The sequence below is a fragment of the Ptychodera flava genome, chromosome 13 (genome assembly GCF_041260155.1).
Source record: "Ptychodera flava strain L36383 chromosome 13, AS_Pfla_20210202, whole genome shotgun sequence".
Taxonomy (NCBI): domain Eukaryota; kingdom Metazoa; phylum Hemichordata; class Enteropneusta; family Ptychoderidae; genus Ptychodera; species Ptychodera flava.
Window position 1 is genome coordinate 17,450,587 of NC_091940.1, and position 25,360 is coordinate 17,475,946.

The window sequence follows — 25,360 nt, forward strand, 5'->3', positions numbered from 1 at the left end:
TGGGCAATGAAACACATCAGATAATAGAGGCAACAGTGATCAAACTTAGCGTAAGGTTATCACAGGACAAATATATGGCACTGTGAAGAAGAAAAAGAAAACCAGTGCCACGATAAATTCAAGATCCCCAAGGTTGGTAATATAAATCTTTATTAATTCGGCAATTTTATTGCCGAGCGTATTAAAATGGAACATGTGCTGTGACCAAGACACCCCTACCCCCCGCCCCACCCCTGGCGACAATTTTTGCTAGCCTCTATGGTTAAAGGGGCAGGCTTTCTGTCGGTTTTGTCTCTATGAAATGGTTACCATGGAGGCGGGAAGCTACCTCATTGTCCTTCATGGCCGGACAGAGTTTTAACACGAGAACAAGGGCCTAATATCAAGTATATAGTTAACATAGAGAAGAATATAAGTTTATGTGATAATCCGTTATTAAGAACTTCTGATTAGAACACATACATATTTCCACCTCGAAAAAAATACCTGGAAAGGATCGAGGTATGTATCTCTTCAAGCTACAAACACTGTGTTGCGAACGAGGTAGGGGATTAGCGAATTAAGAAGGGTGTAAACAGCGTCGGGAGGATCTAAAGGATCTCCTGGAGATAAAAATCTCGTACAGTAACAACTTGAGCAAATAAAACACCTTGTGCTATTCTCGTTACGTAAGACGACACCCGACCGTTGTCATGGTGCTCACAGATCGCCGTCATCGGACCGTTTCATATATTTGTGGAGGGACCGTGCTTTATATACTTCACACAATCATGGCGAACGACACCTTGCCCACGACGATCGTACGGTTGCAGCGCCTTCGATGGTTTTTCAGCCTTCTTTTGGTGTGTTTTCACCTCAAAATTGCGCACGGTACAGGTAAGTGATGACTGAAAGGTTGGGTTGCCTTCTTCCTGATCTTTTTCCATCGTCAGCTAATTTGAATCAAATCCCGTGAAACAGCGCTGATTGTCGGAGCGGCGCACTAAATAGGATTTTGTGATTATCAAAGGCAACAAATAAGTATGCGGGTATAGTCTCTGAACTACAGGTCGCCATATTGAGTTTTTCCCCCACAGGGCGTAAAATCAGACAAAATCTAAAATAGCACGATCGTATCCACCGCAAGTCTGTTCACGGTTATGACGGATGGAAAAGCGGGACCTAAATTTCCGCATCATTTTCCTGTCCCCTCTGTCTATCCAGCATTATCTTTTATTCATTCGAATCTCGTGATACCTTTTGAAATCAGACAGCATGTCAAGTGGACCATATCTTTACAGTCTTTAAGAAAAGATCCTTCAATTGTTCCATCATGGCAGGGCTTCGAAAGGGAAGCCCAGTGCGTGAATGTGCCCATTTTAGTTCTATTCAGAAATTAGCCATAGATATGTATCCTCACCAAAATTTCAAGCCTGCGTCACGGTGCAATGCCGACAACATGTAGTGTGCAATCCCATATGATATCTAGTTCGAACTCTGATTTTTTTGTCTCGAAAATTCATAATTAATCAAAAACGCCCGAGGAAAGGTAATATTCTGCTTATAACCAACATCGGGAGTACGAGAAATATGATATCTTCACTTCTGAATCGGATTTGGTTGAAGTCGGATTCATAAACAAGCCCTGGAGGGGTAATGTAAGATTCTAGTAAAAATTGGTTCCACCGACTGAACCGAGCCGGGAGCCAGGGTCTGATCCATATGGCTTCACCACATATTTATTGTGCAGATGATCTATGAAACCACGGGTTACTCTAGTAACGGTGAAACGGTATCAAGTCATATCGGCCATTTACGGCTATTTGTTTATGCGATAAAGTAGAATAAAGACAGATGACGTTGCTATGGGGTCCCTTTGATTATTTTTCTGTGCGTCTTTGTCGAAACAAAACTTATTATGCTAATTCATGTATTCATTTTTGTGGAACGCAAAAAGCGAATTCTGCACTATTTCGGTTGCTGTAAACTCGTTATTAATTTCTTGTGAATTCTCATAATGTCATTCCCATGTGAGCATTTTCAGCGGGCTGCAAAACAGCTTAATCATCATTAGTTAGAAATGGTAGCCATTATTATCCTTCACCTTGGTGCAGTATTTGTTTTGCAAGAAGTATCGGCCGATTTTCACCTCGATTCCAACCATGGACGTCATTACTGTGAACAAACACACATTCAAAGGTTACTTTAATTCTAGGACACTACTAAAAATACGGGCATCACTGCAACCAAACTGTTGTTACATCGACAGAGGGGCGGAAGGCTTCCCGTGGTTGTTACTATCAGCATGAGGGTAAATGCTATCAGACAGCATCTGTGGTAAAGCAATTAGTTTTTCTGCATACTAGGGGGTCCTGCCATCAAATTTGAAAGTGCTGCTTTAATTTAGCAGGCATATAATAGCCATTATTCCTCAAATTTTTCGTTTGTTCGCCATATTTTCTGCCGCGCATCACAGACTTGGAAGGATTAGACACTGAAAATAGTTAGTATAATTATTGATCGATGACAGTTTCACGTATCTCTCGGATGTTGAATTGTATTCCAAACTTCAATAACAACGATAATTTTAAAAACACGTCTACTGAAGCTTTGACGGGCAAGTCTCAGAATCATGCAAACTCTGAGATGTCCAAAACGTCAAAGAATCATATCGAGGAAGGTGCAACGTAAATGTTGCATGTGTGGAAATAATAAAATTTGAATAGAAAACCCGACAGCTTTTATCAAAATAGTTTCCATGTCCGCTTGTGTTCTCAAATACCCATGGACAATTCATGTACCATGTTCATGAATAAACGAGTTAACGTCTCCATTCAAAACGCTCAAGGTTTTATGGACTTAAACCTCGAATGTTGGACGAGAGTGGAACATACAGTCTCCTCGGTAGTTAGTGGTGTCCCAAAGTACGCCACCATTTGGCGAAAAGGAGAAACGATGTTCCTCATTATGACAGCTTCACTTGATGCCGAGAAAACTGAGAAAAGAGGAATTCCCAAGATCGAATATGTCGATATCTTTCTTGTAAACTTCTTAAAAATAAATTGCCGTAATCCCCTTGAAACATCAACCGTTTAGCTGAATCTCAGATCATTGTCAAGTTGATCCTAAGGTCATACATGTGATGAGACGCCCTTGCCATCAAGACGTGGTTCAAGTCGGGGATTTCGTAAAAGAACTCATTTCAGTAATTATAAGCTATTCCGCATCACCGTTACTATTAATGCTAAACACCTTGATCTTGATGGCAGTATTACAATCATACACCGTCCTTTACGAATTGTATGAATGCTCATGTTAATGGGTGAACACGATGGACGACTGATGTCACCTGCTCAGGTATGTTAATGCATGGGCATAGGCTTACATACATGTAAAATCAGTTTGAACATACTTTTTAATCAGACCTGGTCAGAAAATTGTGAAAATTGCCAAAAATATGTTTTGCATTTGATTAAGTTGAAATTAAACATAATATATTACCTAAGTCAGGTCACGTGACCATAATCTATTACTTTCCCGCCAAAATTGTATATTGCAAATAACTGAATATTCCAACCGCTAAACATCAAAATATGTAAAATATTATGACCAATTAGGCCAAAGTAATTAAATTCTTTGTTTTGCGTCCACTCTAAATGGGAAAAGGTACGCGTCTAAGCGTCTGAAAAACACACAAAAGAAAATTAACACAATGTAATTTGATAGCAGCAAATAAAAAATTGTAACAAAATTTTAGTTCAGAAAAACTAAGCGGTTATGTCCTAAAATTTCCTATTCAAATACACTGTGTGTGTTTTTCATGAAAACCTTAAAAAAACCTAGGCGGGTACGGACGCAAAACAAAGAATTTAATTACTTTGGCCTTAATGTAAAATGGGATGGGAACTTGTGTTAGAACTAGTGGCAGATGCAAAATTATTGAATTTTGAATACTATTTCTTCACAAATAACAACAAATACAATATTTTTGACGTTTTACATGAATATTTTGAATATCAGAAAGAAGTATAGATAGAGTTTCATGAGTGCCATGTATTTTTGAAACAATATGATAGATGTTGTTCCCAAAAGTGCAAAGAAAATCAAGAAAATTTAACGGGTTACGGTTGGAATTTTAAAATTAATAAAGACGTAAATTTTGGCGGGAAAATATCAGATTTGGTCACGTGACTCAACTCGTCAAGATTTAGGCAGACATTTTTTTTAAAAAATTTAATAATTCCAATAATTAGGCCAAATATCAATCAAATCTGGTGGTTTTTAAAGATAATTGATCATTTTCTTACTTTTGGGCTTGATGGGTACAAACACCCATGCATTAACTTACTTGAGTGCGAATGTCGCGATAACTTCACTTTACTACATAGCGATAAATCTATAACATCGCATTCGAAAATTATTTTTAATCAAAGACATGTACCAAGTCTACTCCTTGAACTGCGTCTCCTTCAAGTCAAGTGGAACGTAAAGTACACTGTAAATTTCTGTCTATAACGTAGTTCACGATAGATTCGAAATAGACAATTACGTCTATTTTCACAAACGGAAGTACGTCCGAACAAAATGTTAGCATTATTAATCCGTGACTGTCACCAGATCAGACACCCTGCCAACCGCCCACTCAACGTTTCTGTTAATGTCACGCTCTGAAGATAATCCACTCTTACACTTTCCTGACCTTCTTTTTTTCAGTTTACCTTTCACAGAACTGTGATAACGTCATCACTTCAGTCGGCGATGAACTTTATTCCCAACAGACCGTCTTTTATTCAAATAAGATGGATTGCACTGTTACCCTCTGGGCAACAGAACCTTGGCAACATATACATCTTTACGTAAGAATCCTTGATGGAACCTTTTCAGTGTTTGTTTGTTGGTCTGTTGTTTGTCTGTCTGTTTTATTATTATTTATTTGTTTAATTACAAAATCGAAGTTGTGATTGACAATGTCAAAATGCAATATGTCATTAAGTGACTGTTTGAATTTATGAGCGTAATAAACCTGCTATCAATCTGCCTATCTATCAATCCATCCGTTCATCTATTTATCTATCGTACGAATGTATGTAGGCTATATATGTATGTATGTATATATGTATGTATGTATGTATGTATGTATGTATGTATGTATGTATGTATGTATGTATGTATGTATGTATGTATGTATGTATGTATGTATGTATGTATGTATGTATGTATGTATGTATATATGTGACGTCAATCGAAGACAGACATAGACAGCTAAAAAGAGTGGCTAACGGTAAATTGCTGATGTCATCCATCCGTTCATCTATTTATCTATCGTACGAATGTATGTAGGCTATATATGTATGTATGTATATATGTATGTATGTATGTATGTATGTATGTATGTATGTATGTATGTATGTATGTATGTATGTATGTATGTATGTATGTATGTATGTATGTATGTATGTATGTATGTATGTATGTATGTATGCATGCATGCATGCATGCATGCATGCATGCATGTATGCATGTATGTATGTATGTATGTATGTATGTATGTATGTATGTATGTATGTATGTATGTATGTATGTATGTATTTATGTATGTATGTATGCATGCATGCATGCATGCATGCATGCATGCATGTATGTATGTATGTATGTATGTATGTATGTATGTATGTATGTATGTATGTATGTATGTATGTATGTATGTATGTATGTATGTATCGATCTATCGATCGATGTATCGATTCAAGTTTGTTTGGACCAGTTAGAAACTTCGATTTAATGTCAGTCCTTGAATATAACTGTTAATCTCTCTCTCTCTCTCTCTCTCTCTCTCTCTCTCTCTCTCTCTCTCTCTCTCTCTCTCTCTCTCTCTCGTTACAGTTCGAAGATATCGACTTCGAATACGACCAGCACTCTAAACAGTGTTTAGACTATGTCCGGATTTACGATGGCGGGTCAGTTTTCAGCCCTTTGGTCAGCGAACTGTGCGGACGACAGCTGGAAAATATGAGGGAGTTCACCAGCACTGACAGCGGTATCACGCTTCGCCTGTTCACAGATCATTCTGTGGTCAGGCAGGGCTTTCATGCCATTTTCACCGCTTTCTACAACAGGACATCAGGTAGGTTTGAGAAATCTGAGATAAACGGTACCTCTTTGAGGGAGACTTACAAAACGTATTACTGAAGCCAAGTTAGAGGTTTGAATGGAAAATCCGATGAAGAGAACGTAAGGACTTATTATTGATACTGCCGATAACACAGGTATACATCCTTGATCTAAAAATAAAAATTGGCAGGAAAATATTTTCACTGAAGCAAACAACAAGCAAATATTAATGTACGCACATTTACGGAAATAGGTTTATCTTGCATTGTAAGAATTGTTTTCTGAGCTTTCATTGGTCCAATCTTCCATCTCGTTATATTTTAAGCCAATCCTTGCGACGCATCTGACACGATTGACTGCCTCAACTGTGAGAGATGCATCTCCTCCGATCTGGCGTGTGATGGCTTGGATCATTGCTCAAACCAAGTCGACGAACTTGGTTGCAAAGGTAAGTCGTAAAATGGTATCGACAGTAAAATACGATAGAATCCCTTCGTGTTGGAAATACTGATAATTTTTTTGCCTTGAACGAGTTGTATATGACTCTCTCTCTCTCTCTCTCTCTCTCTCTCTCTCTCTCTCTCTCTCTCTCTCTCTCTCTCTCTCTCTCTCTCTCTCTCTCTCTCTCTCTCTCTCTCTCTCAGATGACCATGATGATGATGATGATCTGACAAGCGGAGAAATAGCAGGCATCGTCATCGGATCTGTCCTTGTACTGATCATTATCCTCATCGTCATCGCCACCTGCCTGAACGATTATTACAGAAAGAAGAGAAAGAGAAAGAACACTGTCAGAAGTGCTCCGCGGACAAGTCAACCGTCTGAGCCTCGCGGGCGAAGCAATGCAGAATCGGGGCTGGCAGTCCCCGCTGTTGCCGATGACACCGTTGGTGGCGCTTATCCCTACCCTCCGGCCTACTCTCCACCGCCACCGTACGATGACGTCATCGATTCGGATTACACAGCTTACCAGCCCTATGCGAACGTGATAGTCTACGAACACACGTTGCCAGGCGCTACTTCTGTCACAAACATTTCTACAACAAATTAAAAGTGCTGATATTTACTTCTAAAAATACACCCTGATATGTAAATAAGACTTTTATAATCAGTGTAAGACCTCAACAGCTTTGTATAATTCGCGTGTCCTTTTTTCGCACAAACGTCGATTGACTTGCCCACAGCCTGCGGGCTTTAATATCTGTACCATTGATATTGAAGAAAAGAAACTTTAGAAATTTTTTTCACGTCAATGGTTGTGTGATCACAAATCCTATACGCGCCAGTAACTACCGCGTACACCCGAACAACGCACAAAATGTAAAAGCTAACATACTCCCGGCGGTGGCAGTCCCCGGGTTGGTGGGTACCCATGCACGTTACCCAAGTTTGAAAAGTACCCTCTTTCCTAGAATATTTCTGAGAAAAACACCCCCTATTTGTGGCAAATCTGGGAGAAATTAGCTGTAAAAAACATACCCTTATTTTTAAAATCTAGGAGGTTAGTATGTTGACTTCCAGGGTTGACCCTGGAGGTTGACTTTGTATACATGTACATACATCACAAATGTTTGTCCTCACCTGATTTTAGTCACATTCATACACAATCATCTTCCTTATCCGTTTGGATGTGGAGTTCTCTGCTGGCTCCTGTGTGACAATACACCTCATTTTCTTTGTAAGTGAGACTAGACCAGATTTAGTGTCCTAGGGAGATTATGAAAGGACTACCCTTAATAATCTCCGAGGTTACTCTGAAAAAGTACCCCTTTTTCTCGATTTCACGGACCAAGAATCTCCGAGATGACTGAAGAAAAACACCCCCTTTTCCGTGAATTTGGTAACACGCATGGCGTACCCACCAACCCGGTGACTGCCACCACCGGGAACATACTACAGCAACATCACAGAGACCAAAACCGAGCGACGAGCCGGCTATAGATTCACTGTATCTGAGCACAGACAGGGACAGTACAGGGAGTGCGCCCCCGAGCGACAGCCGATCCTGTCCAATTAGCATTTATGAACCTTGAGCAGATTTTTCTAAGTCGTGGCAGTTGAAAATTTGGGATATAACACTTTCAAATAAGTTTACTTTGTTCTTCATAGTCTTTTTACGATTATCGACTTGTGCTCATCATTTGAAATTTATCACTGATTTGTTCTCTACCTTATGAAGTGTTGTTTTATATATATTTACACAAACCACACAGTTTAACTGCGTAAACTTGGCTATGAGTGTGACTATGTGTTTATGTAGCGTCCTGTTCGACTTTAATGGTTGGACGGAGAAAGCGTCACTTAGCTAGCTTGTTCTTCACGCTTCCGTTAGATTTCCCAAACGAACGTCATCAAAAATAAACATCAAATTTGAAACTTTAATTACAAACTGAAATCGAACAAAAAGAATGAAACTTTGCAAATATATATAAACAAATTTGCAACCATTCGCGTTTCGTAGTTCCATTACTAGCTAAATATGAGGAGGTGAAATGCTACTTTATGCTCGATGGAACAAGTGTTCATGAAGTACGCATGACCGTGGACAACAGGGTGTGACGTAATATTCTCTCATCTGATAAGCGACACTTAAAGCGAGGCTCTCGCTCTGGGATCTAATTGTTACCGCTTATAGTGCCTAAGATTTGCTATTGCCGTTTAAACAATTCGCCGTGCGCATGAGTGAGAGAAAATTTCATGCGATATTTAGGAAAATTGTGTGTTGAGCGCCTACTTAGTGTGCACCGTGAAACAGCTGTCATCATGTCTTCTGAAAATGCTGATGACGCTTTGCACTCAAGTTGATTGACAAGAGAACAGCTTACCGAAACAAATTGATGGAAATCGAAACCGACGACTAAAATGCTTTCTTCGTGTTTGTCTTAGCCCCAAAGGAGGATTACTTCAAGGAGGTGTCGGGAGACAATGCCACATCGCTGCTAAGGACGCTCGTTTCTTGGAAACGCAATAAAGAGTTACCGTTTGACGGAGTCGTCTTTGCAGCCGTAACATAGCCCTAACCGCGCGACGAATTAAAAAAGGATATGTTTTGAATTTTTTACGGGGTAACGAGTACTGTAAACTATAGTGTGTATTGATTTGATTGGCTTATTTGACAAAAACCACCTGTGGTTTACTTTAAAAATATTTCGAAAAAAATAAAGGTATTGATGCCACTTTGAGCTGGTGCTTGTGTTTTTGAAAACATTGACACTGTAACGGTTATGTTGCGTCCGAGTCGAACCGTTCCATCTACTCCCAAACTGTGTGATTTGTCAACAAAGTTCAACATTGAGCGAGGGGATTTTACAATATTTTGTTTTGTTACACAATCATAAATTCTTTTTCTTGGTTATGGGATGAACTCGACTTCCTTGTAAGGGCCAGTTTCAAGATCAATACATTTCACCATCATGTCACTGAGTTGCCCGTTTGTCAACGTTTTGTTTTGTTTTTTTGAAGTATTGTAAAACACTTTGAATTAGCTTCATGCTTTTTCAGCTAAATAGAAATTTGATTTGAAACAAAGGATGCTCAATTTAGCTAACAAAACACGAAGACCATTTTAGGACGTGTTTGAATTTAATTTAGCTGCATCTTCAATAGTGAACCCTTGACTCTAGCTATCAAATTAGCTAAAAAGGCATGCTAGATAATTAAAAACACACGGTGCAATCGCAGCGAACAGTTTCGATGCTGTGCGCAAATTTTCCTATGGGAACTACCATTCCTTTTTATACCCAAGAATGAAGTCAAGGGCATCAGGCTAAGTTTGGGGAAAGAGAAAATAATGACCTGAAGTTTACCGATATTTGAAATTAAAAATGGCCTCCATCCCTGTGTCAACTATATGGGGAGTGAATTTTCGATTTCCACAAAAAAAGGCAGCGAACAATCCGTTTACTCAACATGTGTCAAAAGACAAAAAAACATCAACCCAGCAATATTGTAACAATTTGAGAGTACGAATGTCTGTTCTCTGCGCATTCAACCCAGCGATGTGTATTATCGGGTTTAATAGACATTTTTCCGTTACATCCGTCCAAGCATGATACACCGTGGGTCTGTGGCCTCGCTCCAGAGTCTGTGATGTACATTGTCTTTCCGGTCTTAGATCATTCTTGATGTTGCACTCATCTGTTGTGTGTTCCCTTCACAAACCAGACTGTGTCAAGCAGGTCACGTGCCGAGATATGACGAATATGATTTCATTGTTTCTGTCCGTTTTTTTCTGAAATAATCTTCAACTTTCCCAAGTCTTCCAGACTACAATTGATATAACCAAATGACGTCTTTTTAACCGTGCTTTAACCTAGCATTTTCCTGTTTCTCATGCCATGCATTTCCAACAAACTTTTCTATAATTAATTCGAATAATCATTGTTTTCAAACGATGTTCTGTCTTGTGTATTAACGCCTTTATCATTTGTTTGTTTTGCAATTCTTATTACTGAAGATGTTTTCAAGTTGAAATCGGGAGTCTAAGGTCGCCGTTTTAAGTTTATGGTAGATATTGAAGCTATGTGATTAAACTATCATTAATGGGCACTGAAACAATGATCAATCAATACGATAAGTTATATAATCTTTACCTTATAGAAAACTTTTTGTGTTACTGACCAGTTCAAGTATTGACTGCGATGGTTGTCGAGTGCAATTAGCAATTTTGCGAGCTCTGTCAGATCACAGTTTTACAAAATATTAAGCCATTAATAGCTCTGATTCCATACGATCTAATTGTGACCATTCTTTCGCCAGCTGCTGCAGCTGACATTATATTATGCGCAGTATCAAAGTTTTCTACGACCAAGATATGCCGATATGGGAATGACAAATTATGCTTCATTGGCTGACCAACGAAAAGTGACCGCGTAAAAAGTGTCCTGAAACCGAATGAGGTCATTCTCGAAGATGTCGAGGGCCACGTTCAAGTCCACTTACTAATTATACATACTGATAACGATAGTTGTGTCATCGGTTGAAATTCATTCAATGTTAGTATTACATGTAGCAATCATGCTGTACTGTTAAATTGAATTTTTTGTGCGAATGAAGACCTCGATTGAATCAGTCGCTCATCGAAAAGTCTTTCTCCTTTGGCCCTTTCGTTTTGACCCCAAGGAACCCGTAACGATGACATTTTGGTGCCGAGACCAGGATTGATCAAAACCGTGCAGACGCACCAACGGCGGTCGAATAGATATCCAGCCCCGTTCTTGAAGCACATCAATTTCAATTCGCATCCCCATCCTGCTACATCACAACGTTAACATCTTACATTTTCCCACTTTCTTGATAATTCACACCTTAGCAAGCACAGCAGTTTAGCCCCAAGTTTTCATGTAATTTGCATAATCAATCAACCACGCCGAGCGACGATATATCACGAGACTTGGACCAATTCACGACATAAAGTGCACGAATGATAGTGAGTGCATATATTGAATGAATTAGTCAAAACCGAATCATATACCCATTACTGGTGGTTTACTATTTAAAAGCTTATTGAAATTCTGTCGTGAAACATTAAAAAGGGATCTTTCCTGTCGAGAAGAGTTCGCGCGTGTTACAGACGTGCTATATCACTAATATAGCATCATGGTTATTTTCACGTCTGGTCCAATAAGATCATTATGCCCCATCACTATGCTGGTAGGATATAAATGCAATTTGTAAGCATCGTGTGGAAAGTTAACAATTAATTTATTTACATACTATTAATACTGTGATAAACTGTCTCCCTGCGACCTCGATACTACCGTATGAACAGTAGAGGATGAAAGATACTGTCTATGATACGACAGAGCACCATGGGTATACGCCAGATGGTTCGTTAACAGTTTAAATACAAGCTAATGACACTTAACGTTCAAATATCATAAATATTGACAGTGCAATTAATCTCCCTTTTCAGCAGAACTTACAAGAATATTTTCTCTGCTGTATAAGCCATTAAAAAGGACAATAAAAATTATTTTAGGTATTATTTTTATTGATCGCTGGAACAACAAATGATGAACGGTTAGAGATTAATTGATGGGGATATGGTACTGAGCGGGTATTGGTGGTCTAAAAGGAGGACAGAATAAATGGGTATGATATCGATACATGTTTTGGTGCATGGTGGTAATAGAAGATAAATGTCGACTTTTAAATATAGTGCCAGTGTGTTTCTTCAGATGTTTTATCTACTTCCTACTTCACAGTATTCACATAACAATCAACACCTACATACTGCCTGTTTGTCAACACTTCGACGCTTCGATAATAAAGTTTCTGGTCACAACGTAAACGTGGAGAATTTTTTCCCCGACCAAACACTGATTGTGTTTCGGTTACGAGAGTATTCACAGTAGTGTTGCACAATCGTACCAAGCTTATGCATTTGAACATCAATTGGTTCACGTAACTTAACTACATAGTGAACGCATCTTCAATTCACTTCATTGTACACACAATTAAAGACGAATATTTCTGAGTTGCCACCGCCTTAACCCGCCTTCCCTGCGAGTTTTAGAAATTGTAAAAATCTTTTGGCATCATATTGCGTTTGCGAAAAGAATATTTTAAACTTTTTCACTTTCTCAGCCGCTGGATGTATATCAAGCAGACCGTTTGAACGGGAAATATTACACCCATCGTATTAGAGTGATTGGCTTGAGACGGGTTACTTGACAAATTTACTTCTGTGTATACACAGGTGTCTAACGGTCGAACGGTGTGTTTAGATTTTGGATTAACATTGAGGTAAGTAAATGTATTGCTAGTTTGCTATAGGACGTCCACATTTTCCGATCTTATTTCCTCAGTTTTGTGATCTTTAAAAAGCCGGGTAACTTAGGCTACAAAATAAATTTGTCTCTCATTATCGTGTCATCGCTTGACGATTCCTACAGCATATCGTTTCTCCTTCAAAGTGTGTAAAACAAAACCCTGGTATATTATTCCAAATCATATCTATTAGCTAACACACAACATAAATGACACATGATAGTTTATCATCACCAACTTTAATGGTCTCATATGCGTAGGAGTACTTCTAAAATGCTAAAAAAAAATAGATAAGGAGTGTTACATTCCGCGAAAAGAATAGAAATATTACAGTGAGGGAAATATTATAGTAAGGGGAGAGGCAAAATAGTTTAAAACTTCAGAAATAAATAATATTATTGGCCTGACTACAAAATAAAAAAAATTATGATCTTTCCATTCGCTCTATTAACACTGGTTTGGACTTTCTCAATTGCCCGTTCCTATATTTACAATCTTTGGAGTTATTTGCAGTGTGCGTCAGCCTTTCCCATTATTCCAGTTTCTGTTTTAAGAAAAACATCGTTCTTTTTTCAAATGTTCAAACTGCGTAGTGTTTAACTCATCAATGCACCTGGCGTGTAATGCCTGATCGTATCATTGTTGACAGTGACAAGTGTATCTTAAGGTAGATCGCGCCTTTGGGGACAGATATTCGGACTCTCAAACTTTTTCAATTCTTTTCTGATCTACCACTTATGGGGGTTCATTTTAAAGCTCTTGGAGAAGGAAAAATTTTCACCGTCTTAGTTTTACGAAAATCCAAAATTTTAATTTTTTCCCATAGAGATAACACAGGGATGGCGGCCATTTTGAATTTCAAAAATTGCAAAATGTTGAGTAATTTGTTCCGCTAGTTAAAAAATTTGCATTGTGACCCCTGATTTTTATTGTTGATTTGGTAAGAGAATGGTTGAAAGTTTCGTTTAGGAAATTTTGAGCAAAAGTTTAAGTCTTTCACCATCGAGGAACATACTACCTTAAATAAAAGAAAATTACATGTAAAGCTTTAAACCTTCTGAAAAATGTGACCTTTTCGCTTGCTGGCGTAATACTGAATGATGTCGCATAGAATATTCGTAACTTGCCTAATATACTTCCGAGGCGAACTTTGGAGGTAAACCGAGAAATAATCACATGAGAATGTCATCGCTATGACGTCATTCTGCTGCTGAAACATGGTGCAATTAAAGTATAGGCATGGGGGTCTCGACAACACTATGATCTACTCACACAGAATGTCGAAGCGGTCGATTAACAGTTAGGTTGTTTTTGGTCAAGTCAGACACGTTCCCCCCTCCCCGGCACTTATCTGACTAAAACATCGCAAAATGTTTACACTTTAACAGTTATACAAAGTTTGATCGTACAGTTTATTGGACATAGTTAAAGATTCATATATCTAAGCAACGGTTGCTGTTGGAAACGTGCAGTATACCACCATACGAATTTGCAAGTTTATGTGGACTCATCTGCACGTGGATACAAATATGTATAAAAGCATTGTAGATCAGCCTCATGGTTGCCGGGGGGTTTGGGGACTGCCAGCTTGTTCGTCCTTGTACAAATGTAACGGAGTAACTTGTTTGCAAAGCATATGGTTGTCAGAGTGCACAGGGTAAGCTCCAATGTCCTGAACATGGTTTTGACGAACCTGCGATGCAAAATTTCGTTTTGAAATGACAAATTTGTCAGAAATCCACCTCTAGCATCAGCAGTGGCATCATGAAACATTGTCTGCAAAGCTTTGAAAAACTAAGGAATAAGGACTTTTCACCCTGAAAGTATTTACGATGATGACTTTCACATGCGACGGCCTATGTGTGCGCAACTCTTGATTTGTCGTTCTCCCTTCTTCCTTTACCGGCGCTGAGTTGGCGAACTGAAAGACGCTATTGTATATATCGATTTCGAAATGCCCACTCGCCAATCATAAATGTGCTTCAGGTTTTACAGATGAATATTGATTTTGGATGTGGTGTGTGCGTAGAAAGGCAAGCCTCACTTCTTATACTAGGTAGCCACCCTGACCTGTACTCGGTGGATCCTTGGCTTTCATTTTCGAGTACCTTAAATGTGTGGGCAAGTGAAAAGCTCGTACACCCGGCAAAAAGACGTACAAAAGCTAGTCTTGTTTGAATGACTAAGTCCGTGTGAACATGTTTGTGTAATATGAGAGAGAGACAGACAGACAGACAGACAGACAGACAGACAGACAGACAGACAGACAGACAGACAGATTTGCAGTCACGTGACGCTTTCAGATGAAGCACAAGTCTTTGTGACCACCCAGGATCATAATCCGTTTAAAAAGTAATGAGAAAAATCAATGCTTGGAGGTTTCTGTTGTACTGAAAACAAGACCCCTAACATCTGAGATACGGAGACTTTCCTGCATAAATATTTAACACCGAGATGTACCACACGGTGCGAAAGCGTAACGTTTCTCATGGTCAGATTAGCAACGTGCATGATGTGTGCGAATAAAACTGTTAGTCGCTTCAGACAGCAAGTGACGATCGATTTTCTCTGAGCTAAAATACAAACATGTAAATAGTGATTGTTGCCATAAACAGTTAATGCTTTATTTGATCTTTTGTTCAGTCACTGGCAAAAAATGGCCACATCGAATTTTAAAAAATCTCTAAAATAACACATGCAGCATGTCAAACATGGCGACTCCTAAAATTACTGAAGACAGAACTACACAATCTTTTATATTGTTTCGAAATGAATACACTGAAAGGCGATACCGAATGAAGTCAGTCCCTGTTAGGACATCGCAATAGAGATGCATGTAAATAAATCGGGGTATACTAAAAGAAGTTTGTTTATTCAAAATTCTATGTACAAAAATCATTTCAAAATGAAGACATGAAAGTACCTATATGAGGGTAAGCAATGACGTCATGGCTTTCGGTCTCATGAGCGTGTGGCAAAAATTAAGATTGTCGGACCGAGACATCGTTTCAGGTGAATGTTTTGTAAACTAGGGAGCGTGTTTGGGGGTTGGCATAGAATACGTCAGCCGGAGGCACCCCTAGGGAACCTGTCATATTGCGGATAATGAGTGTAAACTAATCGCCACTCGTGCCCCTAAGTTCTCATGATTATGTTCTCTCATATTGTCATGTCAACTTTGTATGACAATTAAAAAAAATAACGATAATAAAATGTATATAATATTTTATAGTTAACAAGAAGTAAATGGAAATTGCAAAAGACATTCGATTGAACATTAAAGTTCCACTATGGCACATGTCATGAAAACAAGCTGGCCTATCAAATGTAAGACTTGGAATTACAAGAAATAGTGCTCCTGAAAGTGCTGTCAATTAATGGGTGACTGAATCTTTCGTTCGGACCGACATGCAAATTATTGCAAATTTCAGCGTACTGCAATAGTATGTTTAAAAACATTCTAGACAGTAAAAAGTCCTAATTATTTCAACACATTACTATAGCTGTTCCGTAATTGAAGCTGAAATGCGTCCCCATACTACAAGTCCATCGACCAGTTGGTTCATTTCAGTTTATTGTCGAGATTCACACGAGACTATCGCGTCGTATTGGGATGTGAGGGGAGCGTTACAGCTGCGGTGGTTGTCAGAGGAGGGGGTGGAAAGACAAAGCCCGTTGCTGCGAGCCTTGCATCGAAATGCCTCGGCAGGAACGAGAGTCCAAACTGTGTGGGGGCGTACATGTACCCCGGCGGGATCGGCAGGGCGTGCGCCGCATACATATGTGCCGGCGCGAACGCTGGGTTGTGAAGGTGGTACGGCGTGTTCCACAGCTTGTTGGTCAGATCGTAGGGACGGAAACTGTTCTTTCCAGGTCTTTGCAACGTGTCGATGAATGGTCGTATTTTCCTACCATTTTCGTGATCTCGAGTTTCGACCTGTATAAGAAAAAATGAATGGCGGGTGAGAATTTAACTTCTTCATGCTTCCTGCCATCCCATCTCTCTCTCTCTCTCTCTCTCTCTCTCTCTCTCTCTCTCTCCTCTCTCTCTCTCTCTCTCTCTCTCTCTCTCTCTCTCTCTCCGTAACGGTCTCAGTGGTGCCGTTAAAAACACAGCGGGGACCACCGTCTCGCGCATCCTCTTAATTAAGCAGTAAACAGGTGTGAGTTATCGAGCACTGCTATTCACCCACACACATAGCTATAGTCTTCTGTGCAAGGCGTTTCTCGGAGACATAAACACGAGCTGCAAGGCCATTCAGAGATAATTTTCTGGTTGTCTGGGCACCGTTTGTTTGGACTCAGCCCCCACAGTTTGCCGCATTCATCGATAGCATGGCCCGGGAGTAACTTATTTATGTCACAAACAACGAGAAGAGAGCGTGAAATGGGATTATCAGTACGTCCCATTCAGCTTCTCGGATGTTACAGATAAAAGAAGCCGATAATGTCGAGGGAACTACAGCTAGCATACGGCGTCTTGTGGTCATTAATGGGCCTCGCACAATGCATCACAATCGATATTGTTAAAATCCTAAGTCCTTGAGAAACATGACACAACAAAGGTGACAGGTAACGAAGTTGCACCAATTATTGACTTCTGTTTTAGGGGGCACAATGGCGTCACACGGCTGACTGACAAGTCCCCCGTGTGACGGGTTTCAGTCGGGGTATCTGGTTGAACCCCTTTGCTCGGAAGGCTCGCCATCAACAGGTGCTGCCCGATGGCATGGCCGCACTTTTAAATTGTTTCACCGGAAGAAAAACACAATGGAAACGGGATAAGCGTGCCTGCATTGTCGTCTCAGTCGCTATTAAGTCAACATCTTAGCCTCTAAGTGTTCATCGAATGATGTCACTGTTGCAAAATCTGCTGTTCGTTTTTGCTCTTCATGTATTCCCTTCATAACAGCTACTGCAAAGCATGCCTGTGTCCCTGGAACTACCTCTTATTCACTCCTTGCTTTCCCTCCTTCCCTCCTTCCCTCCCTCCCTCCCCTCTCTCCCCTCCGCCCACTCTCTCGTCTCTTTGTCTGTCTGTCTCTGTGTCTTTGTCTGTCTGCCGCCCCTTTTTTCTTCTATGTCTCTCTTTTATGTCTGTGTATCTATTTATATCTGTCTGTTTGTCTGTCTCTGTCTATCTGTCTGTCTGTCTGTCTCGTCTCTCTGTCTCTTTGCCTGCCTATTAAGTACATTGAATAAAGTACACTTTATAAAGTTAGTTTCGGTAAAAATGGTTTGATAATCAGTAACTGGGAAATGAGTGTGGAGATATCTTGTAATTCGGTACATGGAGCCTATGAAAAGGTAATATCCTTGATTGATACAATAAGTTTGTTTTATTAATTTAAATGCAGGGTCACTGATACGACAGTTTTTGTTCATTAATTTGAATATCGAGTCACTGATAAAGCGAACTCGTAAAAGTTTGAAATCTTTGCATACATAATCAGGGAGGTACTAGCGAGATGTCACCATTTCCCGCCTTTTTGAGATACTTGAAAATTATTGTCGCTTCATTGTTTCCTGTCGTTTCCGGCATTTTATTTGCACTTTTTGTTGTGTGAAATAATACTATTGTTGTAATAGTGATGAGTCGTCCGTTTCCAAAGAAGCGCCCCCATCTACTCAAGTTACACACCTCCACCGTTTGTTTCTACTTTGGCGTAGTGGATTTTGCAGAGTGGCTTGACAGACAGTTCCGGTAAGCTAACGATCAAGCGCAGTGTATTACTCGTTTCCATGCCAACAGCACCGTGACACCCCTCTCAAGAGCCGTTCACGCATAAATATTTCAGGCGGAGGGTGCATCCAACGCGACGCGGCATCTTAGTTCATTGGATCACGTCTGGTTGAAGAGAGGATTACTGGAGCAAAAGTATCAAATATGCCAAAACATCACGTTTCCCTATTGCTATGGGTGACCTTGCGCAAAAGGAGCGCGTAAATTATGCATGCTAGTCGCTGAATGGTTGGCGGGTTTTTGAAAGGCCCTGGATCGACCCGTCTTGTTTGAGCGCCACTGGTCAGTTGGAAGAAAAACATCCCGGTAATTCTCTAAGCTCTATTTATCGAAAGATATTTGAAAAAGGATGGCGTGATCGATCGAAATCGTAAATACGGAGTAACTCACTGACACAAACTGCATATGAAATATATCTTGGCGTTCAATTCACCCCTGACCTGGTAGATCGCTTCAAAACTCTGAATTGAGCATGAAGATTGGCGTTCTCTAATGCTTTCCACTTGAACCTACTCAACATCAATGCGATTTAACCCCAATTACACAGGATCGATGGAGACAGAAAAGGGAGGGATTCGTGTTAAAAATCCAAATTTGGTAGCACGTCACCCAAGGATCAAAAAATATGAAACCGGTCACACGAGAAACATGTGACACGGGGCGTAATTTAGCTTTCAGTTTTGCCTCGATGCACGTGTAATTTGAGAGTGTTGCTTAAATGTCGCCATACTAATGAGTACTTAATGGCAACTCAATCGTAAAACATGTGGTTTGTCGCTTTGTCGCGCTCTCGTTCAGCATCATCATATAAAGTGAGAGCAACTCTGCAATGACAAAGTAGAGCGCTGCTTTGTAAAATCTGGATATCGCAATGAATCATATTTTGCTTACGATAAACGATGAGAATTGGACCACAAGTTTACTTTAAGAGAGTGCATTTCTCTCGACGGATAATTAACGGTCAGATGATTGAGACAATGTCCTACAATGGACATTTTCCGCAAAATCTGCCTCATATCGAAACGGGTATTACCGAATCAATAATTTTCTGGTCTTAATTAGACCTAAATGGGGGTCTAGGAATGGCCACTGTGACGTTTTTTTTCTTCTAATGAGCTACAGTATTCGCTTGACTGACCATGCCACTCAACAGGTAGATAATTATCTGTGTTTTTTAAATTAGCACCATTATTCTAAAGTGGCAATTAAGAATTTCAGGGTTTGTGGTACAGTCGCTTTTGTTTTAAGTAATCATTGCGAGTGTTTCTAGAGGAATTCTTTAGCACAGCTACCTCTCCGTCGAGTTTAATTTTCAAAGTAAAGGATTTTCCCTTACTTTCAGATTTGACGTGGCTGTGATGTCATCGGCAGGCGATGTCGCTTGCTGGCACACATTTTCTTCCTCCGCCATCTTGGATCGTTTTGTGTCTGGAAAAAATATAAAAATCCCGCAAAATTTAATCCCTTCAAATGACTATATTTATTATAAAATTTGTGTTTCCACTTTGCTGTCCAGGCGATTTCGACTAAACTTACTTAAAGAAGAAAATGTCAAGGAAAAGGACCTCACACATCGTTATATCGACAACGCCGATTTGTTTTTGATTGAGTTTAAACTAAAATCAACTTCACAAGCCAACATGTAACTCCTGGTTATAGAAAAGACACATTGGAGACACCGCGTACAGTGTCATGTAAAATTTCGGTCGATAGGACACCGCAAAGAGGTCTCAATTTACAAAAAGTCGTATCCATATCGTGATGCAGTGGGACATCTTTGTCCGTATGGCGAGTAAAACAGTATCGATCGGACCGCACACAAACACAGACCTGGTCGATCACAAGTATTCGGAGAGTGACTTAAAAATTTGGACTGCATGAACGAAAACTATTTGAGCGAGTGTCAACTGTTGCTATATCAAGAAGAAATAGCCCGCCTTTTCGACAAGAATGTTCAGCTAAGCCTCAGCTGAGGGCAAGCCACTTTTTTCTGTGCTTAGCGACAAAAAAAGAAGAAAAAAGAACATTAAAAAGTTGTGGCCTTTCTTGAAAAAAAATAACTTTTGAAAACAACCCTTTCAGTAAAGATTGCACCTATATAAGAACGAACCGTTTCAAGGTAATAGAAACAATTTTACAAAAAAAAAATAACTGAACATGTACAGTGTTTTGAATTGGGAGACAGATTTTCGACGCATGCGTCAAACTGTTTCCATGTGAACATAACCATGATTGTTGTAACCATGCAGGAATCATAAACAATATGCCTGCGGTTTAATGGTTCAATACGGTGCTCTAATACACAAGGTACTTCACAAAAGCGTCCGTTTGATTGTATAAAAACAAACTGAAATCATTCGCAAGTTTCTTTTTTGCTAAGAAGATTTTGTTTTTCGTTTTCCTTTACTAAGTTGCTTCCCTCAAATCAAAACATAGAAATTCAAGCACACACAACTGCAATACAGCAAAGTATTTTTATGTGGCATCACACTTTGAGTTTCTGTCGTCAGTATTTTTTCTTTGTGACGCTGGACTGTAAGAATGCGGATGATCTTTCAGTATAAGTTGCTCATTCCTGGATCTGTTTAACTCTTTGAGTGCTGTAATTTTTCCCACCAAAATTTCAGTATAACATTTTACCAGTTTTTATGAATTTTCCTGTAATTTGTTTGATAATTTTGGACCAGAGGGACGTCACATTTTATTTACTACAGTTTTTTACCAAATTTTGGCGGAAAATCTTGAAAAATTGACCAGGGTATATTTTACAAAGGCAATAAAAATTGACTTTGGCGCTTAAAGGGTTAAGGTAGTTGCGCCTCGGGGACAGATATTCGTACCCTCAAACTATTACAATTCTATTCTGATATACCACTTGTGGGGTTTCATTTTAAAGCTCTTGGTGTAAGAAAAACATTCCATCTGCTTAGTTTTTCGAAATTCGAAAAGTTTATTATTCTCCATAGAGTTAACACAGGGATTGCGACCATTTTAAATATCGGTAAATCTTGGGTTGTTTTTCTCTAGTACCAAAATTTTCATGGTGACCCCCCTGATTTGTATTCTTGATTTTGAAAGAGAATGGTTAAAATATTCCTTAAGGAACGTTTGAGCAAAAGTTTAAGTCTTTCACTTTCGAGGCGCATACTACCTTAATTACCGTTTTTACCAATTTGATACCGTTTCAAAAGTGAAATATACCTGCAGGATGAGTACGTCGAGGGTTACAAAAGCATTTACAATGAAGCCGTCTAAATTTTGATAGCATGAGTGACGGAAAGTTGTGAAAGATGTTTTTGGAATATAAATTGCAAGAAGTTTGGAAGACGGTTATTCCAAAATATCAATAATTCCGGAGAAAAAACACGTTTGTGAAAGTTTTGTGAGAATTTATTTTACTTACCGCGATCATCTCCATTATCTTCTTCTCCTTCTGTGAAAGATTCGCTCTTTTTTCTTTTCTGGCTGCTCGTGTCGTTTGCTCTTCCAAGTATATCATCGATTGCGAACGACACTGGTTTGCAGTGGTCGGGCGACAGGCTTTCACCGCCGCCGACGACCACGTTGGCATTCACGGGCCTTTCTTCCTCCGCCTGGCCTTCCTCCACCGACGACGTACTGTTCCGGAGGATGCGGTTGATGGAGCTGACGCTGGGGAGGTTCTCCTTGGAACAGATCCCGTCGTCAAGGAGGCACTCTCGGATCTCCCAGGCGAACATCGACGAGTTCTGCCGCTTGTACTGGGCGATCTTCTCGATCACCTCCGGGGTGGAGACCCTGGGCTTGCTGCCGCCGATGGCCCCGGGGAGAATGGACCCGGTTTCCGAGTACCGACTGAGGATTTTACTGACGCAGCCGTGAGAGACCAGAAGCTGGCGGGATATGTCACAGGGACGGAGGCCTAGATGAGCGAGCTCGAGGATTCGCTGCCGAATGTGGAGGGGAAGTGGACGCCCGTTGGCAAAAAGCCCTCCTAGCTGGTTTATACCTCCTTGCCCTGTGAAAATTATAACATTTAGTCTGATTTAAAATGTGTTCATCATATTTTAGGTCGCGCTCTTTCTGCAATTTACTGCGTCATCATAGTGAGATTTTGATCGTCTAAATAAATAAAGAAAGAAAGAAAGTATATAAAATGTGATAAAATTTATCTATTTTCGAAAAAATGGATGTATACCTGCAAAACTTTATCTAACGTTATCTTAAGAATGGTTATCACTTTTAGTACGAACTTGAACTTTGTAAGACTCATCAAAACTTCAGAAAGCGAAACCCAAAATTCATGAGTGTTTATTAATTTTAACAAAAATCGTTCTGTTTACAAAATGATTCAAAATAAATGTGTACTTCACGTGTAAAGATTACCTTTGAGGGTCATGGGCAATGTTGAAAATAAAGAGTCGTACTGTAATTAATCGTACGGCGAGAAAATACGGAAAATATATGTCCATATTTTTACATTGTAAGGAAAGGAAAAATTGCGATTATTTTACTAAAGTGTCTGCAAGTATATAATTGTAAAATTTTTGTCATTCGTTCATTGAATTACAATCCACTTTGTACATTTTATGTCAACATTGATTAAACTGCTGATAAAAACATCTGAGACGGATGTTAGAATAAAGCGTCAATTTCACATAAAGAAGTATATCTGCAAACTTGAGAAATTTGCAAGAGGAAATCTGACAGCGGTAAACCAAACCACGTTCATACTTAGTGTTCCAATTTTCTTTTAAATTATCGTCCAGAAGTAAATAATTGTCAGTCTTTGTGTTAGAGATATCATTAAGATTTTCAGCGCCAGCACTTATCGAAAAAAGCATCACATCCCTTAAGCTTGAATCTGCTGTGCATATATATATATATATATATATATATATATATATATATATATATATATATATATATATATATATATATATATATATAATATATATATATATATATATATATATATATATATACTCTCTGTGCCCAAGTTCAGAGGTTGCCATAAAGCCATTATGGTGATAACCGGGAGGGCACATTGTATACATTTTGTATATATATATATATATATATTATATATAATATATATATATATATATATATATATATATATATATATATATATATATATATATATATCGCTTTTTTTAAAAAACATTAACACGTTTCACACGGGAGTTGACTATTTGAAGAGCCTCTTTGATCAGGCCAGACTCTGTCGATAAAAGGGCGCAGAAGAGTCAACAAGCGTTAGAATGGAAATAGCCCTGGCAAATATTCAGAAGAATTAAACTCTAATGAAGTGAGAAAACAAACGCAGGTCGAGTCATTTTGGTATTTATGATTCCCTTCATAGGTACAGTTGTATGCAAATTATTGAGCGAGTTCAACCGGCGTTAGTTTTCTTTTTTCCCGCGGGAATAATAAACAGAAGAACTGCCCCATAGTCCTTCCTTTTCGCACGCTTGAAAGGAATACTTATTTTCACTTAGAATTCCTAAGTTTATATCATCTTACACTTCATTTATGTTTTTCCTGAAATGAAGTAAAAAGATCCAGTTCGACTTAAATTTTGCAAATGCAGTTTATTTGTTTTTCGTTTATATTGTTGTTGTTTTGTAACGGTTTTGACTTCAATAACTATCATACCCTCTTCTACAGATAAAATGAAAAATTACTGAAGTGTTCTAAAACTTTTTCCATTAATAATGCGAGACTGGGGAAATGTATCCAACATCTCCTAGACTTGAGTCAAATTTAGGCGCGATAACCAAAGGCGTTGAAAAGTCTTATTTAACAACACAAATTATTTTGTTAGCTCGGAAACGGAAATCGTCGATTAATATATACACACCGACGTGCCTGACGGCCGCTCTTAGCGCCCAGCGTTTTCGGGATGTTTCAGAGACGCGTGTAAATAGAATTTAACACCTCCAGTGGGTGCGACGACAGCATGTGCACAGCGGGGTGCCTACTGTGTGACATTGGCGTTCTCCAGTTGAATGCCTGTCGTCAATTCAACTAAATCAAGTGCATCCGCCCCTTCGAGGCATTGCACGCTCTTCAACGAGTCTTCAGAGTGGTGGAAGCGCGCCCGACCATATTTCGCTGCGCCGAACAGTCATATACCCATAGGGTATAGAATGTGTAAAATTATTATGTATAATAATTTTTCTCTCACCTTTGTGCGCCATACTTTTACGTCCTCGACAAAAAGAAGCGCAATAGGGTAGAAATGTTAAACCTAATTGTGTTTTCCCACAGATCAAACAGTGCCTCGGGGCTATCCTCGTATAGGGGTTCGACTCCGTCGTCTGAGCTTCGACAGAACGGAACGAGGAAGCGGTTCAGGAAATCCCTGGACTCAATGCGTTCGTCGCCTTTCGGCACACTATTGCACCGTCTCAAATGTGTTTTTCTTTATTATAGTAAAAACTTCTCCACTTTTAGGAAGAATAAAAAAGGAGGGGAGGTATTTGAATTGTTTAACACTTAATGAAGCGAGCCGATCTCAATTGGCTGGAACAACTTGTGAAATGCCTCCGCATTGGCTAACACGGTGTCATGGCACGGATGGACGGGTCTGCGCAAGCGCAGCGAGATGGGTATGTAAATCGTGGGAATGGGCAGATGCTGGGGTAAGCGCGTCCCGGTTGACGAAGATCGATCCATCTGGTTTCACAGCCACAGTGAATTACGCGAGTGATAGTAAATACTATGCTGCACGAAAACAAGGCTTGGCCCTTTGCTCAAGGGATGAAGTAAATG

The 25,360-nt window shown here is 39.4% G+C and overlaps 2 protein-coding genes across 2 annotated transcripts; one reads left to right on the forward strand and one right to left on the reverse strand.

Moving 5' to 3' along the window:
* The first annotated feature begins 722 nt into the window (after window positions 1–722).
* LOC139147635 (uncharacterized) lies at window positions 723–9,266 on the forward strand. Its single transcript, XM_070718781.1, has 5 exons — window positions 723–876; window positions 4,693–4,835; window positions 5,863–6,103; window positions 6,416–6,538; window positions 6,735–9,266. The coding sequence occupies exons 1-5, from the start codon at window positions 771–773 to the stop codon at window positions 7,139–7,141; spliced, it is 1,020 nt and encodes a 339-aa protein (XP_070574882.1). The 5' UTR covers window positions 723–770; the 3' UTR covers window positions 7,142–9,266.
* A 6,440-nt stretch (window positions 9,267–15,706) lies between these two features.
* LOC139147636 (paired box protein Pax-2-A-like) lies at window positions 15,707–25,014 on the reverse strand. Its single transcript, XM_070718782.1, has 4 exons — window positions 24,774–25,014; window positions 22,008–22,601; window positions 19,941–20,032; window positions 15,707–16,798 (listed from the first exon to the last, which is right to left on the reverse strand). Exons 1-4 carry the CDS (start codon window positions 24,784–24,786, stop codon window positions 16,457–16,459), a joined length of 1,041 nt encoding a protein of 346 aa, XP_070574883.1. The 5' UTR covers window positions 24,787–25,014; the 3' UTR covers window positions 15,707–16,456.
* Window positions 25,015–25,360: the final 346 nt, after the last annotated feature.

What these genes read in the sequence shown, in the direction of transcription:
- LOC139147635 (XM_070718781.1), top strand. Translation starts at nt 771, where the DNA reads ATGGCGAACGACACCTTGCCCACGACGATCGTACGGTTGCAGCGCCTT. An exon ending in CAAAATTGCGCACGGTACAG is followed by an intron (nt 877 to 4,692) that starts GTAAGTGATGAC and finishes TCTTTTTTTCAG; the next exon opens with TTTACCTTTCACAGAACTGT. An exon ending in TTTCTACAACAGGACATCAG is followed by an intron (nt 6,104 to 6,415) that starts GTAGGTTTGAGA and finishes TTATATTTTAAG; the next exon opens with CCAATCCTTGCGACGCATCT.
- LOC139147636 (XM_070718782.1), bottom strand. An exon ending in AGATAATGGAGATGATCGCG is followed by an intron (nt 20,033 to 22,007) that starts GTAAGTAAAATA and finishes TATTTTTTCCAG; the next exon opens with ACACAAAACGATCCAAGATG. An exon ending in CAGCCACGTCAAATCTGAAA is followed by an intron (nt 16,799 to 19,940) that starts GTAAGGGAAAAT and finishes TTTCTTATACAG; the next exon opens with GTCGAAACTCGAGATCACGA.